The sequence below is a fragment of the Emiliania huxleyi genome (assembly GCF_000372725.1).
Source record: "Emiliania huxleyi CCMP1516 chromosome Unknown EMIHUscaffold_158, whole genome shotgun sequence".
NCBI lineage: Eukaryota > Haptophyta > Isochrysidales > Noelaerhabdaceae > Emiliania > Emiliania huxleyi.
The window spans coordinates 2,849-19,255 of record NW_005201004.1 but is presented as its reverse complement, the minus strand read 5'-3'; the positions used below and the strand labels follow the sequence as shown (position 1 = coordinate 19,255).

General features: G+C 65.3%; 5 protein-coding genes across 5 annotated transcripts in view; 4 read left to right on the top strand and 1 right to left on the bottom strand.

The window, feature by feature from the left end:
• Nucleotides 1-2,151: 2,151 nt before the first annotated feature.
• EMIHUDRAFT_71725 (hypothetical protein) lies at nt 2,152-2,859 on the bottom strand (the record flags this gene model as incomplete). The annotated part of the gene is made up of 1 exon (XM_005785764.1): nt 2,152-2,859. One exon carries the CDS (start codon nt 2,857-2,859, stop codon nt 2,152-2,154), a length of 708 nt encoding a protein of 235 aa, XP_005785821.1.
• Nucleotides 2,860-6,524: 3,665 nt separating this feature from the next.
• Nucleotides 6,525-7,862, top strand: EMIHUDRAFT_441598 (hypothetical protein). The gene is made up of 3 exons (XM_005785763.1): nt 6,525-7,168; nt 7,255-7,496; nt 7,560-7,862. The coding sequence occupies exons 1-3, from the start codon at nt 6,674-6,676 to the stop codon at nt 7,711-7,713; spliced, it is 891 nt and encodes a 296-aa protein (XP_005785820.1). The 5' UTR covers nt 6,525-6,673; the 3' UTR covers nt 7,714-7,862.
• Nucleotides 7,863-10,651: 2,789 nt separating this feature from the next.
• EMIHUDRAFT_229711 (hypothetical protein) lies at nt 10,652-11,358 on the top strand (the record flags this gene model as incomplete). The annotated part of the gene is made up of 3 exons (XM_005785762.1): nt 10,652-10,898; nt 11,120-11,178; nt 11,260-11,358. 3 exons carry the CDS (start codon nt 10,652-10,654, stop codon nt 11,356-11,358), a joined length of 405 nt encoding a protein of 134 aa, XP_005785819.1.
• Nucleotides 11,359-12,277: 919 nt separating this feature from the next.
• EMIHUDRAFT_363976 (hypothetical protein) lies at nt 12,278-12,591 on the top strand (the record flags this gene model as incomplete). Its single annotated transcript, XM_005785761.1, has 1 exon — nt 12,278-12,591. A coding segment is annotated over one exon (314 nt), but the record flags the coding sequence as incomplete, so codon positions are not given.
• An 862-nt stretch (nt 12,592-13,453) lies between these two features.
• Nucleotides 13,454-16,407, top strand: part of EMIHUDRAFT_71721 (hypothetical protein) — a gene marked incomplete at both ends in the record, with an annotated part of 4,672 nt that continues 1,718 nt past the window's right edge. The window contains 2 exons of the mRNA XM_005785760.1: nt 13,454-13,563; nt 13,834-14,469. Coding sequence (XP_005785817.1) covers nt 13,454-13,563; nt 13,834-14,469 — 746 coding nt within the window. The remainder of the gene's footprint in view (nt 13,564-13,833; nt 14,470-16,407) is intronic.

Below are 16,407 nucleotides of genomic sequence, written 5' to 3'. Positions count from 1 at the left end.
GAATACAGGCTTGTACGCTGCGCGCAATGTCAAACCGACCTCTGTCGAGCCTGAGCTCGGGCAGGGGCTGTAAGGTAGTGAAAGACCTTCCCTGGGTCTGTCTCTCACACCCTCACTGTCGTCGTATGCGAGGTTCTCGTTCTTATCACCCTATCTGTCAACCTCTCACAGGCCAGCGCACAGCGCCATAGGAGGTATTTTCTTCTCAATAACAAGGCTGTGAAGGGCATAAGCCCTACTGTGTGAATTCGCGGAGCGAAGAAAATTTTATACGGAATACGTCCATTTTTGGAATACGGCGTATTCCATGGAATACGTGGAATACGGGTGGAATACGGCAGAATACAGGCCTCTGGGAGGTCATTTGGAATAGAGCTCTACGTGGAAAACGTATTCACACAGTAGGGGCATAACCATGGTTGCGTGCAGACAATGGAGATAGAGCAGCCCCGGAGCGGAGGCCCGCCCGGGGTATTCAGTGTGTCGCGGGCGCCTAATCGGGATTAATTCCGTCGGGCGCCCACGAATTTACGTTTGCCGTCGGTGTTTCGCAAGCGCATAGCACCACCCGTCGGTGTTACGGCTTGTGCTATGCCTGCTTTGGAGCCCGACGGGAACGCGGGAGCTATGGTCTCCCACCCTCCTCCCCTATAGCCTCTCACAGTCTGGCGACAGTGGGGGGTGAGTGCGAATTTCCGCAGTGTGTGCGTCGTCTCGCTTTGATAACACGCGGATGGTCCAAACCTTTACAGCTCAGCCCCTCGCATGTTACGGGGAGAGAGAATCCGAAGGCGGAGAGACCCCACGCCACGCGCGCCACGCGCATATCGCGCCCCCCCGCCGCGGCGGCACCCACGGCCCGGCGATGCAATTTTGGTATATCCAGGTACCGTAAGTATAGCTGGCGTTGAAGGCCACGGGCAACGCGAATCACTCTGAGAGAAGCCTTAGGGCGCCATCTGCATCACCATTATGGAGCAGATCGCTGACGGCATCTATCAAAGTGAGGTCGCACACATCTGGGAGAAGCTGGATGACGCGAGCCAACGCCTGCTCCTGCGACGGCCTAGGCTGCTGATTCAAGTCGTTCTGCTTCTGGCCATCAACGAGACAGCCTTCTCCGCCACAGACGCCGCACACCTATAGAGACTCCACTGTCACGACTGAAAGCGGAAAGGAAAAGGCCCAAGAGGAAACTGGCAAGGACTCGCGCCTGGTCCATCACGCGAAAGCCGTGTTGGACCTTGATTACGCCTTGCGCATTACAACCGGGGCAAATCGATACGCGGTCGAGCCCGCACGGAGCGTTTGCCTCCTCCATTATTGCCCGCAACGCTTCGTTTCACTTCAGAAAAAAATAGCAGAAGTCCTCCAAGTCCGTCTCCCTGTCACTGGATGCGCTCCGAGACAAGGGAAAGAACGACGAGAAGGGGGCGACCGCGAGGTGGCATGAAGGTCGCAGCGAGAATCTGCGAGAGACTGCGAAGAGAGATAGGAAGAGGCGGACGCCCAAGGGTGGGCGACGGCTAGCGCATCACACCCCTCTCCTTAAAATCCCTGTGTGGTGGCGGCGTGCCGTCCTCCCATCCCTCCCTTGGGTTGTCCGTTTTCTTTCTTTCTTTGGATGCGCTCCCTGATCCCGTTCGCTTGCTGCCCCTGATCGTCCTTCCAAAATCCTTGCCAGAGCTGTCCTTCTCCCATCCTTCTAAAAGAAAGAAAACAAAAAACCAAGGGAGGGATGGGAGGACGGCACGCCGCCACCACACAGGGATTTCCCATCCTTTTAGTGTCTAGTTTGCGGTTTCTGGTTTCTTTCGTGTGCCCAGTGTCATGAGAGGGAGCTTCGTTGTAAAAAATTCTTTCTTTTTTCGGGTCGCACACACACCACAGACACTCTGACTGTTCTTCACCTTCCTACATACATACATATAGACACTCAACACTGAACAACACACTGCCCACGAAACCATGCACGAAACGAATAAAGTGAGATTCCGGAGACCGAGACTGCGTCCACGGTCCAGATTCTCGAGAGTCCAGATTTCGAACAACGAGATCGAAAAAGAAAATAATTTACGCCGACTCACGTCGCACCAGAAAAGAAATTAGTCCCCTCTGTGTGTCCCCGCTTCGGGCTGCGTATCCGGATAGTTACGGCGGGGGGAGGCGCGTCTGCAGCCATGCGACGACGTCGGCGATCTCCTCCATGCTGGCCGAGTGGCCGAGGCTCTCGTACTCCTTCAGCGCGTACTCCTTCACCCCGGCGGCGCGGAGGTGCTCGGCTGAGCGGCGCGCCCACTCGATGCGCACCGTCGGGTCGTCGGAGCCGTGGAAGTGGGCGACCGGCGTGGCGGCGGCGGCGGGCGAGAGCTCAAACTTCTCCTGCGCGGCCAGGTAACCTGACATGCAGAGCACGCCGCCAAGGGCGTGCGGGTACTGCAGCCCCGTGAAGAGCGAGACCGCGCCGCCCTGCGAGAAGCCGCCCACGACTATCCTGTCATGGGCTAGGCCCGCGGCGACCTCCGCTTCGATGAGCGCCGTCACCGTGGCGCGCGACTCCTCGATCCCGGCGCACGGCTGCACTGTGCGGTCGTCGAGGGAGGTGATGTCGTACCAGGACGGCATGGCCATGCCGCCGTTGAGCGTGACCGGGACGACAGGAGCGTTGGGCAGGACAAACTTGACGTGAGGCAGCTGGGAGTGGATGTGCATCGCCGCGTCTGCCCATCCCATGTTGGTGTCGCCCAGTCCGTGGATGGGACCGATGACGGTCGCCGTGTGGGGCGTGCCCTCTGCGGGCGCGATGGTGACGGTCTGTGAGGCGTCGCGCGAGACTCTGGGAGCGCCAGCGCCGGCCATACCGGTCGCAGAGACGCGCGTGCGCACGCTTCCACCGGCGGCGGCGACGGCGGCGGCGGTGGCGATCGCGAAGGGGCGGCGGAGCAGCATGATTGTGCCAGTGCGCGAAGTTCTCAGCGCCGCTGCGAGTACCTGGCACGATCCCTGCTACTGACGAGGGTCGGTCGGTGGACCCCGAGGTCGGTGAGCGCGCCAGGATTCGTTCCTGCGAGCGAGTTCTTTACCAGGTTGCAACACTTGTTCCGCACTGTGCTGTGAACAGAGCACCAACCAACAGCTCTCAGGACCCCCCGGTGCTGGGGTGCTGCCAGCAACCAACCAACTCACCGGCGAGCGGAGCGAGAGAGCCAAAGAGCTGGGGCCAAATTGGCGCTGTGAGTGAGCGTCGTTTGAACCGATGTTTCGGCGGGCACTTTTCTCACCTAAGTCCTTGTGGCGGGCCGCCAGGCCCGGAAGCAGATGCCGACGAGGATCAGACACGGCGCGCTCTCTGGGCTCGGAGGTCGGCAAAAAGGTTGCGCAACCGACACCAGGATCGTCGATCGAGGTATTAGGTGCTTCAGCAGATAGCAGTCGGCACCTACATAGTGCGGGACCTGGGGTAGCAACCAACAACCTGGATGGGGACGGGGTGCTGCTCAACCGGCAGCAACCAGCAGCGTTCACAGCCGAGTGCGGAACAAGGGTTGCAACTTGGTAAAGAACTCGCTCGCTGTGAACAGGTCGGATGTCGTTACGGCACGCTGCTGCGCCCCACGCCGCGGTGCGCGGCGGCGATGCTGGCGGCCTCGCTGCTGGCGATGCCAGCCGCGCCACTGGCACGTCGGTCGCCACTGTCACCACGTCTCTCGCCGCGGTGGAGCTCTGCGACGAACGAGGACGTGGCAATGCGCTGCTCTGCTCAAAGCGATGCTGGCTCTGCTGCCGACCCTGAGTGGGAGGCAGTGCTGGCGCAGCTGCTAGCAGAGGAAGCAGAGGAAGAGGAGCTCTGCTGCCGCTTCGAGCGCCGTGGCGACGAACTCCGACGACGGGTGGGACAACTACAGTGAGGAGGAGGAGGAGGATGCTGTGCAGGGTGTGGCTGGGAAGGTGGACGAGTCGCTCGAGCTTCGGGACGGGCGGGCTTGCGCCACTGGTGGAGGATTCAGTATGCCGCAGGCGGCTCCCACCTCGATGGGTTATCACTCCTGCGACTGCATCGAAGAGGGCTTCAACATTCAACAAACAGGAATCGAGGGTGACCGCATGTCTGCATCAGACGTGTCATCCGTCCTGATCGTGACCAACCAAAGCCACCCCTCTTCTAAGATCCGCGCTTGCCCGGATCCTGAACCCTCTGCCGCTCCCAGCCGTGCTCGCCGAGCCTCCGCCACCTCCACCTCCGCCGCCCCATCCCCCTGCGCGCGGGCCTTCTAGGCCCGCGGGTAGTCTCCCCCCATCCCCCCCCAAAAACTGTTCCTGTTACGAAAAAGGGAGCTACCTGCTCCGGCGACACTAGGGACTCGGGCCTGATCCCGCACAAAACATCTCCACACTCTCTCCTCTCCTAATGACACGACTCTCCGACCTTGGGCTAGATTCCCATTTGATTCACCACAAGCGCCAAACTGCTTCGCCGCGCGCTGCTCTTACAGCGTCAAGTTCGGCCCTTAGCTGAGTAGAACTCGAAGTGGGCGTCGAGGGGGCTATAGTAGAGTGTGAGCCCGCGCGCTGCAAAGCTCGAGTGTGGGCGATGGCGCGAGCTGGGCCATGTACTAATTGCGTGTGACTGTTTCTGCCGTCTTTGAAGCTGCGGTGCCCGTGCGCGATTGCAATCAAGGCGCCGACGCTCAATTCTTTGTTCCGTTCGCTGCCTCGGCCAACACCCCCGTCAGTCGTGTATGAGGCCTACCGGCAGCTCGTCGCGCTCTACTTTCCGACGGACAGGCGCTCTATGGACCTGCTCCTTACCGATCTGGATGCCCAGCTGTGCGCGCGCCTGCCCACCTACCAGCACGCGCTGGCCAGCGGGAAGCCGTTCGATTCGATCCTCGCTGGCGGAGCTGCGCAAGCTTCACGACACGCTGGGCCCGTCATCGAGGAAGGCGCCGATCGTAACTTCGACGGGCGACTCCGATGACTCTGCGCTGGGCAAGCTGGATCGCGCGCCGGCCGGCCTTCCGGACAGCTCGCTCCGAGAAGCTATCCATGGCGCCCCCTTTCAGAACGCGGTCCGCAAGATTAACAGCATCGACCTCTCTACCCCAAATGGCCCGCTGGAGGTCATCAAGGAGGTGTTCATGCGTGTTCACGCCGGGATCGTGTCCCTCACAACCTGCCCAACCATTCCTCCAGCACAGTACTTCAGCTTGCTGCTTGGTATAGTACGTTCGACTTTCGTTAGCTTATAGTATGTAGTATCATCGCCTCCTTCTCGAGGGGGTATCAAGGTATGCTCTAGGCCTCTGTGGGGACCCATCTCGGCTGGGTCTCAAGTCTCATCGGCGGCCGCGCAGCGAAGGAACATTTCACACCTGGGAAGTTTAAACTTTTCTCTTCCGGTTAGGTTCCGGAGGCACGCCCAACCAACCAAAACCATATACCGAAATGGTCTCGTCGCAGGTTGCACCTGCAGCTGGAGCAACGCTATCCGGAATCCGCCGAATCATTTCACATTTGCTCTTCTGAAGAAGGCAGTAGCGAGCTGGGACAGTCCCATCGTGGATTACATAGCCGTCAAAGCAGGCGGCATCGATTTCGCACGAACGCAACGTTGCCAGGTGACATAACTCTCCCAGCGATTATGCTCGAGGCGCCCTTCACACCGGACACGACCCCCCTCTTCACACCTCTTCGCGCGCTGCGCGCGCGTCTCTCCAACCAAGACAGACAACGCGCTCGAATGAGCGTCGCGCAGGAGGGAGGCGGGTACGGCGGAAGCGCAAAGAGTTTGAAGATACCGGGGCGCACCATGCGGGAGGGCTGGGTCCTCGGTCGAGGTGTGATTATCGCTTCGCTGCGCGGCCGCCGATGATACCTTGATACCCAGCCGAGATGGGTCCCCACAGAGGCCTAGAGCATACCGTGATACCCCCTCGAGAAGGGTCATGATACTATACCAAGCTGAAGTACCGAATCCAGGCGAAGGACGCGGAAGAAAATTCAGACCTTGCCGTACCCTCCGCCCCCCAGGATTCGACCTTTTTACGGGGTAAGGTATGGTGGGGTCCCGGCCAAAAGGGTGGGGGGGGTATGGTCCTGGCCGCCGGAGGCGGCCTGCTCGACGGGTGGGGGGGTATGGTCAATCGCTGGACAGTCGCTGGAGCCGCCGTACCGCCCACACGTTACAACAGTACACGCCGCGCTCCGACCGCGCCCGCGCCTGCGCCCGCGCCTGCGCCGGCACGCAAGGCCCTGGCGGCCTTTGCGGACACGCTCTGAGGGGTGAGCACGATTGCCGGCGGGTCACCTCGCGCAGACTGCATCGCGCGAACCCGTGCCGCACGACCGGACGGCCTAACACGACGGTTACTGTACGCTCGTGTGGTGGGGTGGGGGGTGGGGGGTGGGGGGGTATGGTCCTGCTGGCCAGAGGCGACGTCCTGTGCGGGTGGGGGGGTATGGTCGCGGCGCCAGGGCCGGGAGACTACCATACCCTACCCCCCAGAAACCTCGAATCCAGGGAGCTTGACTATGTGGGCGGCCGCGCCGGCAGAGCGTCTCTTGTGAGCCGCCCCCTCGTTGTGGCCAGCTGATCGGCAAAAGGAGGTGCGATTTCCACACGGCCAACAAGTGGCTCACGGTCGCCAGCACTTACTGCGGCTGACACTCCACAATGCTCGTCCTCGTCTCCAGCGCACCGGCTGGCCTCGTCGTTCCTGGCAGCGCGCAGCACCGTCCGCACCGCGGCCGGAGTCCATCACCGCGGCTCACCGCCGACAAACCGCCCGCACTTGGGTTCACCTTCACGCCAGGCGGGCTGCTCTTCCCGTACTACGTCGGTATCGCCTACTCCCTTAAGGAGGAAGGCCTGGTCTCGCCCACCACTCCAGTCGGTGGCTCGTCAGCGGGTTCGATCGTTGCCGCTGCGCTCGCGTGTGGCGTCGAGGAGGAGACGGTGCTGAGCGGCCTCGCTGCGCTCGTGGAGGACGTCCGGAGCGGAACGCGGCTCAACCCGGCCCTGCGGAAGCAGCTCGACGTCCTGATGCCGGAGGATGCGGCGCGGCTGGCGATGGAGCACAACCTCGCCGTCGGCTACCTGCGCGTGACTCCGTGGCCAAAGGCGTGCATCGTCACCGAGTGGGAGTCCAAGGCCGACCTCATCGACACGGTGCGCCGAGCTCGTCTCCTCTTCGAGGCCCACGGACGCGCCCATCCCGACACACACGCACCCGTGAGCCCCCCGCAGCCGTGCAGGTGTGCGCGTCGTGCAACTGGCCCTTCTTCTTCTCGCGGTGGCCCCTCGTGTGGTGCCGCGGCCAGCTCGCCCTCGACGGCTTCTTCTCCGTCCCGCGCTCGCGCTTCGGCTGCCCCCCGCTCACCGGCGCCGGCGGTCTGCCGCCCGAGCGCACGGTCGCCGTCTGCTGCCTGCCGCGCGTCAGCCTGGCTGCCTTTGCTGCGCGAGACACTATCCAGCCCGAGCGGCGCGCAGAGTACAGGCTCGATGCCGCCCTGCGCCGCAGCTGTGAAGAGCGTCTCCTCACGCGGTGCGCTGTGGACAGGCTCGAGGTGCCCGAAGCACAGTGGTTCTCTTGGGCCCTCGAGCCGGCGACGGATGCAGAGCTGGCGGGCATGGTGCGCAAAGGGCGCGAGCACGCCAGGGCGTGGCTCGAGGCCGACTCGAGGCCGCAGGCGGCGCGGCGGGATCGGAATTGAGGGCTGGCGAGAGCGAGCCCGCGGCGGGGGCGCGGGGTGAGAGAGAGAGAGAGACCGACGGCAGACCGAGACGCAGACGGTGGACCGTCTGGAGACTGGACACAGCTGTGGCGATTGTAGGTTTCGTACCCATCTCCTAGTTAACACATAAAAGAGAGACCTTTCCGCGGCGGCGTCTCCCGTCTCGCCAACACTGAACACACACACCTCACACCACGCCATACACACGCTCGCCGCGGCTGGCTGGCAGTACAACGTAGACGGGCGGCCGTAGCGTTTGTCACACAGAGCAGATCCTATGCATCGGCGAGCACCTTCACATCTCCCCTTCGCCCTCCGCCGCGCCGCGGCAGCCGTACGCGTCGATCGCCTCGACCTCCAGGTGGACGGTGCCCTCGACGCCCTCCGCCCAGATCGACATCGTCTTCATGTCGCGCAGCGTCTTTGCATCCGGGCAGTAGTCGTGCTTCTCGGCGCAAGTGTGTATCGCCTTGCCCGTCGCGTCGTCCCAAAAGTCGGTGAAGTCTGTGAAGGGGATCTTGACCTCTCCGAACGCGTGCGTGGGCGGGTGGAGATCCGCTTTGTAGCCTTGCGCGAAGAACTTGCCGCCGATCGGCTTGGCCGTGCCGAACGAGATGCGGTAGCCCTTGTAGCCGCCCGAAAAGTCGCGAGCCTTGATCGTTAGGCCCTCGCACGCCGACACGTCCACAAAGGACTCGCTGCGGAAGAGGCCCTTGCCGGTCACGGCCGTGATGAAGCCGGGAGCCTGCAGCGACGGCACGATCGCGCAAGTCCCTGTGAAGTTGAGCCGCGCGGGCGCACCCTCCACGGCGACGCGGGAGGACGAGCGGCCGCCCATGACGGGATCGTTCATAGCGCTCCACGAGTGGAGGAGCGGCTTTGGCGAAGACTCGGAGAACGGACGAGTGGCACGGCGGTAGCCGCCAAGGCGGCTGCCGCCGAGGCGGAGGCCGCCGAGGCGGAGCCGGCAGCAGAGGCAGCGGCCGCCGAGGCTGAGGCCGCCGAGGCTGAGGCCAGAAGGGTAGCGACTAACATCCCGATCGCCTTCAACCAAGATTTTCTTTTGAGCTAGACTTCGTTGTTAATAGGAACAAGCGAAGGCACACACGACATGACGCCAAACACACGATTGCACGCACCGCACCGCACCTCGCACCCGCGCCCGCCGCCCCCCCGACCCCCGCCCCGCCTAGGTGGGAAAGAGATGAGGAGATGGGACAGCGAAGGAGGAGTACTAGCACGTATGGGAGGGTTCAATGATGCGCCACGCTGCCCGGCGTTTCTCACTTTCCGGGACAGCCCCGCCCTTTCGAGGCAGGAGAGTGACGGCTACCCCGTACGCGCCTGCTGCTCTACTCGTCGCCGACCGCCCATTCCCCCCTCCCCTTCCCCGACCCCGACGAGCCGTTGACCGAGCCTCTGCCCCGCGCGCCCTCGAGCCCCCCCCCCCCCCCCACCACCACCGCCACACACACACACACGCCGCCGCCGCGCGAGCTCCGCGCGGCGGCACACCCAGCTCAAAAGAAAAAGAAAAAAGGGAATGAGGAGACCAGCGAGGGAGACTCCCCGCCTATGCAAGCCCCAGAGAGGGGCCGCCATCGCCGAAGCTGTGCCAAAGCATAACTCCAAAACCCGCAGCGGCCCAGGGGGCCTTGGGGGCAGCCTGCCGGACCGCCGCTGCACGGGGCTAGGCACCAGAAGATGAGTGGAATTGATGAATTGGGCCGTTGTCCGTGCCTCCCCTCTATACGTCAGAGTGGGACCTACGCCGCGCCGGGTAAGGGGCGCGCCCGGTCCTCGACGGAGCCGCGCGCCCCAAACGACCCAGGCGGCGAGTAGTCGTCCTCGAACCTTCGACATGTAGTTGCCCATAGCTAGCGCCCGCCCGCCCCCCCCTCTGTCGCTTCGCAAACGAAAAAACAAAATAAAACCAAGCAAAAGAGAAAGCGAGGCCAAAAAACGATTGCGTAAACGGCGTCACAAAGCCCGCCGGTTTTGATCGACAATCGTGAGATTGACCGCCGTCGACCAGAGAATCGACGGCAGCATGCAGACGATGTGCCAGCTTGCACGGCGCTCGCGCCGCGCCGGCTGGCTCATCGAGAGCGCTCTCTGGCGCCATCCGGGCCACGCGCGGCGCCGCGCGTGCCTCGCGCCACTCGCCTCGGCTGGCAGCACAGCGCCAAAGCCGCCTCGCAAACACCGCGCACAGCACCAGCATGCTGCCCACCAGGCAGCAGAGTGCTGCACCGGCGTGCAGCGGACGCTGCGGCGCTGCGGCGTCGCCTCCCCGCCCTGTCCACGGAGCAGACGAGCGGCGGCACGGCCTTCCACCAGCTGAAGGAGGTGCGCACTTCCCAAAGGAAGCACAGGATGCTCCCGCAGTTTACGCAGCTTTGTGCAGCGCAGCGCACGGGCCACGCCACACAAAGCCGACCCTCAGTCTGGCCAAGAGGCTGTCTGCGGAAGGCCTGGCAGCGCGTACTCGCCTCCTCCGCGGCCATGCCCTCCGCCCGGGCGAGCGAGGAGCGGGGACACAACCATTTCTGGAAAAGAAAGAAAGAAAGAAAACAGACAACCCAAGGGAGGGATGGGAGGACGGCACGCCGCCACCACACAGGGATTTTAAGGAGAGGAGTGTGATGCGCTAGCCGTCGCCCACCCTAGGGAGTCTGCCTCTTCCTATCTCTTTTCGCAGTCTCTCGCCGATTCTCGCTGCAACCTTCATGCCACCTCGCGGCCGTCCCATTCTCGTCGTTCTCTCCCTTGTCACTTCCTCCGTCGCGTCATTCTCTTCCGCCTCGTCCTGCGCCGCCGCTAATGCGCCGGCGGCCGCGCGCTTGGTGCGGAGGCCCACCAGACGCTCGCGCGGCGCCAGGGCGTATCGGTCTCGGCACGTCTCGCGCGCTGTGAGATGCCCTTCGACATGTGGGCGCTCGCTACAGTCGCCAGAAGGCTTGGCGTCCACTGCTGTGGTCGCTGGGGTCCGGCGGTGCTCGTCAGGCTCTACGATGCGACGGTCGGTTCTTCGCTCGCGTCGCCTGCGACGACCCTGCATGGCCCGTGGCTCGACGGGAGCTTGCTCAGCACGCTCCCAGGATTGTGTGGAGCCTCGCCTGGCCCTCTGGGATGGGCTGCAGGGCCGGGGCGGGCCGCCACGGGTGCGATGGCGCGCTGAGTACTACCTCTGCGATGACTGCCGGCTCTCTGATCGCTGCCGCGCCGCGCCGCCGCCCGATGATTATATGATTATTAATTAATAATTAATTAATTAATAAGTAATTACCCCACCGCCGCCGCGCCGCCCCGCCCTGCGTCGCCCGCTGCCTCGCCGCGCCGCCGCCTCGTGTGTGTGTGTGTGTGTTTGTTTGCGCGATGGCAGGGGAGGGCAGGGCAGCCGCGAGCAGCAAGTGGCGTCGGCGACGCGGCAAGGACACGATGGTGAGGCCCTCAGCGCAGCGTGCGCGGCAGCATCCCCGCCGGCGGCCCCACGCCGCATCAGCGGCGCTCTGAGTGAGGCAGGCTGCGCTGCCCATCCTGCTGAGCACGCTCCCGACGAGCGTCGCGCCACGCGGGCCCGCCGCAGGCGACGCGGGCGGCGAGCCGATGCGCGTGTCGTAGGCGTAGGCAGCGCTGGCGAAGCGAGGCGGCCGGCGCTGGCCCCCGCAGGCGGTTGCAGCGAGAGGAGCGAGGTAAAAGACACTGTTGAAAGGTTGGAGAGCAGCCTGCCGTGGAGCAGCGCGCCGCGCAAGCCCGCCGCCGGCGCCCCGATCGGAGAGCTCGTAGTCATGGTACCATTCAGCGCGCCATCTCGCCCGAGACGGCCCGCTCCGGCCCTGTCGGCCTTCCCAGACACCTTGTCGAGGCTGTACAGAGTGCCGAGAGCATGCTGAGCAGGCTCCCGTCGAGCGACGAGCCATGCTGGCTCGTCACGGGTCGCGAGCTCGAAGACCCCGCGCGGAGCGTCGCCGAGCCTGGCGGGCCCGCCCGCACGCCCGCGGCCGCAGGCAAGGAAGGCGAGCTTCCTGGCGTTTACGCCAAGCGCTCACATGCCGAAAGACACCTCGCAGCGCGCGAGACGTGACCAAAGCGGCACGCACGCCTCGGCGCCGCGAGAGCAGCCGGTCGACGTCGGCACCAAGCGCGCGGCCGCCGGGCGCCTCCGAACCGACAGGGGCGCCGCGGCAGTAGAGAGCACTCCACCCGCCATACCGATTTAGGCCGATAGTCGGGAAAAAAAGAACAGAAAGCCCTTCCGGAATCTGCATCGAACGCTCTCGAAGGGGTCCTCGAAAGTCGAACGGCGCCGCCCTACCTTGATACCGTCCCGTTGCCAGCCGCCGCCCAGCCCGCCCCCATGGTGTCCGCTGAGGAGATTGCTGCCGTCGAAGTCGAGCGCTCCAAGAGGACCATCCGAGGTTCTTTGCCGCGGCACGCGAGCGCCGACATGCTCCCGGGCATGGGGCTGGCTGGCGGGCACATGCCGCGGCACGCGAGCACGCCCGCCTCGCTCTGCTCCAGTCCGATGGGCGCGCGAGGCGGGCCGAGGGAGGCCTCCAGTCAGGCTTCTGGTCTTCGCCGGTTCGAGACGATCCCGTCAGACGAAGCCGCCTGGCCAAAGAGCCTAGCGGACGCGGTGGCGACTTCGGAGGTGCTCTCTGCGCGCCGGCCTCCTCGGCCCCTTGCGACTTGGATCACGACGCTCGATGCCGTGCCGCCGGACCAGCGTTCTGCCGCCTCGCCTGCGCGTGCGCCGGCGCCGCCCCCTGCCCCAGCGCCTACAGTTTTGCGCACTGGCGCGGACACGGTGGGGAACGGTCAGGGTTTGCGCAGCATCCTCCCTGGCTGGGGAAAGTGAGCACCTGTCGCTGGCGAGGCGGAGATGGACACTCGCTTCTCTCCGAAACAAGCCGCGGCGGCTACTTTCCTTCCCGCCGACCAGCCTGCCTGGTTCTTGCGTGAGCGCTTTGGGTGCGCGGGGGGCTTATGTACGTGCGCGCCACAGGACTTGTCCCGGGGTTATGCGTTTGCCGTTGCCGTGCCGTCCGGGGGCGGACCCGACGTGGCGGGCGGGGACGCCAGGCGAGAGTGTGGGGGGTTCGTGTGCGCGGGCGAGCCGACTCAAAGGGGAGGGCCACACAGGGGTAGGGGGGGGGAGCGCCGCGGGCCCGGGCGCCGTGTGAGCGGCGAGCGCGCACACTTTGAGCGGTTCAAAGTCGCAGCTCCATTTTTCAGATGAATACATGTATTCAGTGTGGTTCTGGTTGGTGGTTCTGAGGAGGGCTGGTGGGCGGCGCCGCGCGGCGCCGAAACACTCCGCTCGACCAACGACCCGCGACGGCCCCCGCGGCACCTCATGTGCAGCCCCCGGGGGCCACACACAGCACACTGGACACTCGCACTGCCCCGCGGTTGCGCCCGTGCGCGTGCGCCGCGGTTGCGCGTACCGCGCCGCCCGGGGACAGGCACACAGCACACAGCAGTAGTCGCAGTACGCAGCGCTCAGAGAAGCCTCGAGAGAGAAAGGAGGGGCAGAGAACGCGCGGCCGGTGTCCGGATTGAGACCCCAGACGCCAGACCCCAGGCTGCGCGCGGCTAGCCATGCAGTCTGCACTCGATGCGGTGACGGGTGTGGCCGGCGCGGTGGGGCCGGGTCCCTCTCGGCCTGGTGGAACACCGTCGACTGGAGGAGAGTGCGCCGCGTTCTCACTCCCCAAACCATCTCACTAGACATCACTCCCCATCCTCCTCGCTGCCTTCCTCAACCTCGGAGCCGTCCTCGCCCTCGTCTTCGGACGAGAGAGCGCCGCACGCATCCTCCTCTGCGTACACCAGCGCGAGCGCAACCTCCGGCCAGCCCCGCCCCGCCCCGCCAGCCTTCTGCGCCGTGCCGCCCGAGCCGCTCACCACGCGCGCGAGGGTGCGGGCGAGGACTCGCCTCCCGCGCGCAGCTCGGCTTGCCGCGGCCCATCGGACGGCCGCCTATTCACAGCCGTGGGTGTGAAGAGACGCTGTTCACGGCTTGCCGCGGGCCCATCGGATGGCCGCCGGCACGCTGCAAGCCGCCTGGCTCCGCTGGCTCCGCAAGCTGCTCAGGCCCTCCGCGTCCAGCAGCACCTGCTCACGGCGTGTGGGTGTGAACAGCGTCTCTTCACACCTCAGGCCCTCCGCGTCCAGCAGCACCTGCTCACGGCGTGTGGGTGTGAACAGCGTCTCTTCACACCTCAGGCCCTCCGCGTCCAGCAGCACCTGCTCACGGCGTGTGGGTGTGAACAGCGTCTCTTCACACCTCAGGCCCTCCGCGTCCAGCAGCACCTGCTCACGGCGTGTGGGTGTGAACAGCGTCTCTTCACACCTCAGGCCCTCCGCGTCCAGCAGCACCTGCTCACGGCGTGTGGGTGTGAACAGCGTCTCTTCACACCTCAGGCCCTCCGCGTCCAGCAGCACCTGCTCACGGCGTGTGGGTGTGAACAGCGTCTCTTCACACCTCAGGCCCTCCGCGTCCAGCAGCACCTGCTCACGGCGTGTGGGTGTGAACAGCGTCTCTTCACACCTCAGGCCCTCCGCGTCCAGCAGCACCTGCTCACGGCGTGTGGGTGTGAACAGCGTCTCTTCACACCTCAGGCCCTCCGCGTCCAGCAGCACCTGCTCACGGCGTGTGGGTGTGAACAGCGTCTCTTCACACCTCAGGCCCTCCGCGTCCGGCAGCACCAGCCGCCCCCACGCGCGCGCGTGCAGCCTCGAGGCTCTGGCGCGCGCCTCCTTTTGGCCGGGCGCAGAGGGCTTGCTCCTCCAGCCAGCGTCGCACGGCGCGAGGAGGGCGAGCCTGGCCAAAGGTCAGGGCCAGGGCGAGGGTCAGGGTCAGGGGCTGGGGCTGGGTCAGAGCCAGCCTCGCAAGGGGGTTGAGCGAGGGCGAGCCTCTCCGCGGGCGGCGGGACGCAGTCCTTGGCGGCGAGGAGGCCGTACGTCGTCAGCACGACGGCGTGGCGCAGCGCCTCGGCCGCACTCAGCTTGCGGCGAGACACGTGGCACGCGTGGGCGACGAGCCGCCGTCGGAGCGCGGCAGAGACGGCCTCGACTCGCGAGGCGGCGCAGACGATGAGAGTGGCTGAGGTGGCGCCGCGGCGCTGCGGCGCGCTCCTCGAGGCGGCGGCCTTGGCGGCGACAAGGTCGAGGAGGACGGCCTGGGAAGAACAATAACGATGACCGTGGTACTAATAATCATAGTCAGGTCACCAGCTGAGGAGGACGGCCTCGGCGTCGAAGCGTGCCGTCGAAAAGAGGAGACCTGAGGGCGGAGGAGGAGGAGGGCGGGGCTGACGGCGGCGTGCACAAGGGGTGGGCCTCGCGTCTCCTCCTCACCTCCGCGGGGAAGAGCGAGCGGCGATGCCCCGTCGAGGGCCCGCGGCTGCCCCTCCCCCTCCTCTTCCCCCTCCTCTTCCCCCTCCTCTCCCCACTCCTGCCTGGCTCGCCCCGCCCCTGGACTGACTCGCCCGGCCGCCTCCTCCTCGCGCCACTCGAGCCACGCAGAGGCGCGATCAAAAGCGCCGCCGCTGCGCTGCTGGTCGAGCCGGCACGCCGCCGAACGGGCTGCTGACTCGCCGGAGGAGGAGGCGGAGGAGGAGGTCTCGATCTGAAGCCGGCCGAGCATTCCCGAGAGCTGGCCGAGTGAGCCGGAGGCGCCGCAAACGTCCTCCTCGAGATCGGTGCCGCAGCCATCGCTGAGCCAGTGCTCCTCGATGTCCGTGTCGCAGCGCGGGTCGAGCACTGGCGTGTTGCACAGGGTCCGGCCAGTGGGCAGCGGCGACTGAGGAGGCGGCGACTGAGGAGGCGGCTGAGGAGGCGATGCGAGGAGCCGAAGCGGCTGCCGCTCGGACTGTGCTTGGTGGAGCGCCGAGGCGGCGTGGCGAAGCCAGCCTGGAGTGGCGTCGCACGCTGCGGTGAGCTGAGCCGTAGGGGTGAAGCAGCCGGATGACGCGGCCGCGAACTCATCGGGTGTCTCCAGGGCTCGGAGCCAGTCGGGCTGGCTCGCCGAGTTGCGGAGGGCTTCGTCGCGCCGGAGGGCCTCGTCGCGCCGGCGCCGCTCCAGGGTAAGCGGTCCAGCACCGGGCGAGGTCGGCTGCATTCGTCGGTCTCAAAAGGGGAGGGCGCCCGCTCGAAGGCGAGCAAGCAAAAAAAGAAAAAATCAAAACCGTTTCGAAGAGCGCGGTACCAACCGAGTTATGGCCCTGCGACCGCGACCCGCCAGGGCTAGGGCTCTCTCGAGCCCGCAACCCGATACCAAGAACGTCAATCGTCGTCTGCCAATCCGCAATCGTCTGGCCAACTGGCAACTGGGTGCGCTTCTTAGCTCCCCCCGGTCCTGGGCGTGAGGTTCGGATGACCGCACTAAATGTGCTCCAAGCATGATTCGGGTTCGGCGGGGCCGCGATTGTAAGCTGCTTCCGTTGCAGACGCACGGCGGCCCTCCTCCTCACCTCACACCCGACACCCGACTAAATAACTCGTCATACGTCATGTGCTCTCGCCGCCCGCGCGCTTCTCGCCGCCTGAGCGCTTCCGATGCTGGAAGACCGAGGCGCGCGAGGCAGCCGAACGCCTCCGCACGGGCACCACGGCCTCCCCCAGCTTGTGCTGCAGTGCAGCGCTGGCCAAGAAAGCCTCCCCAGA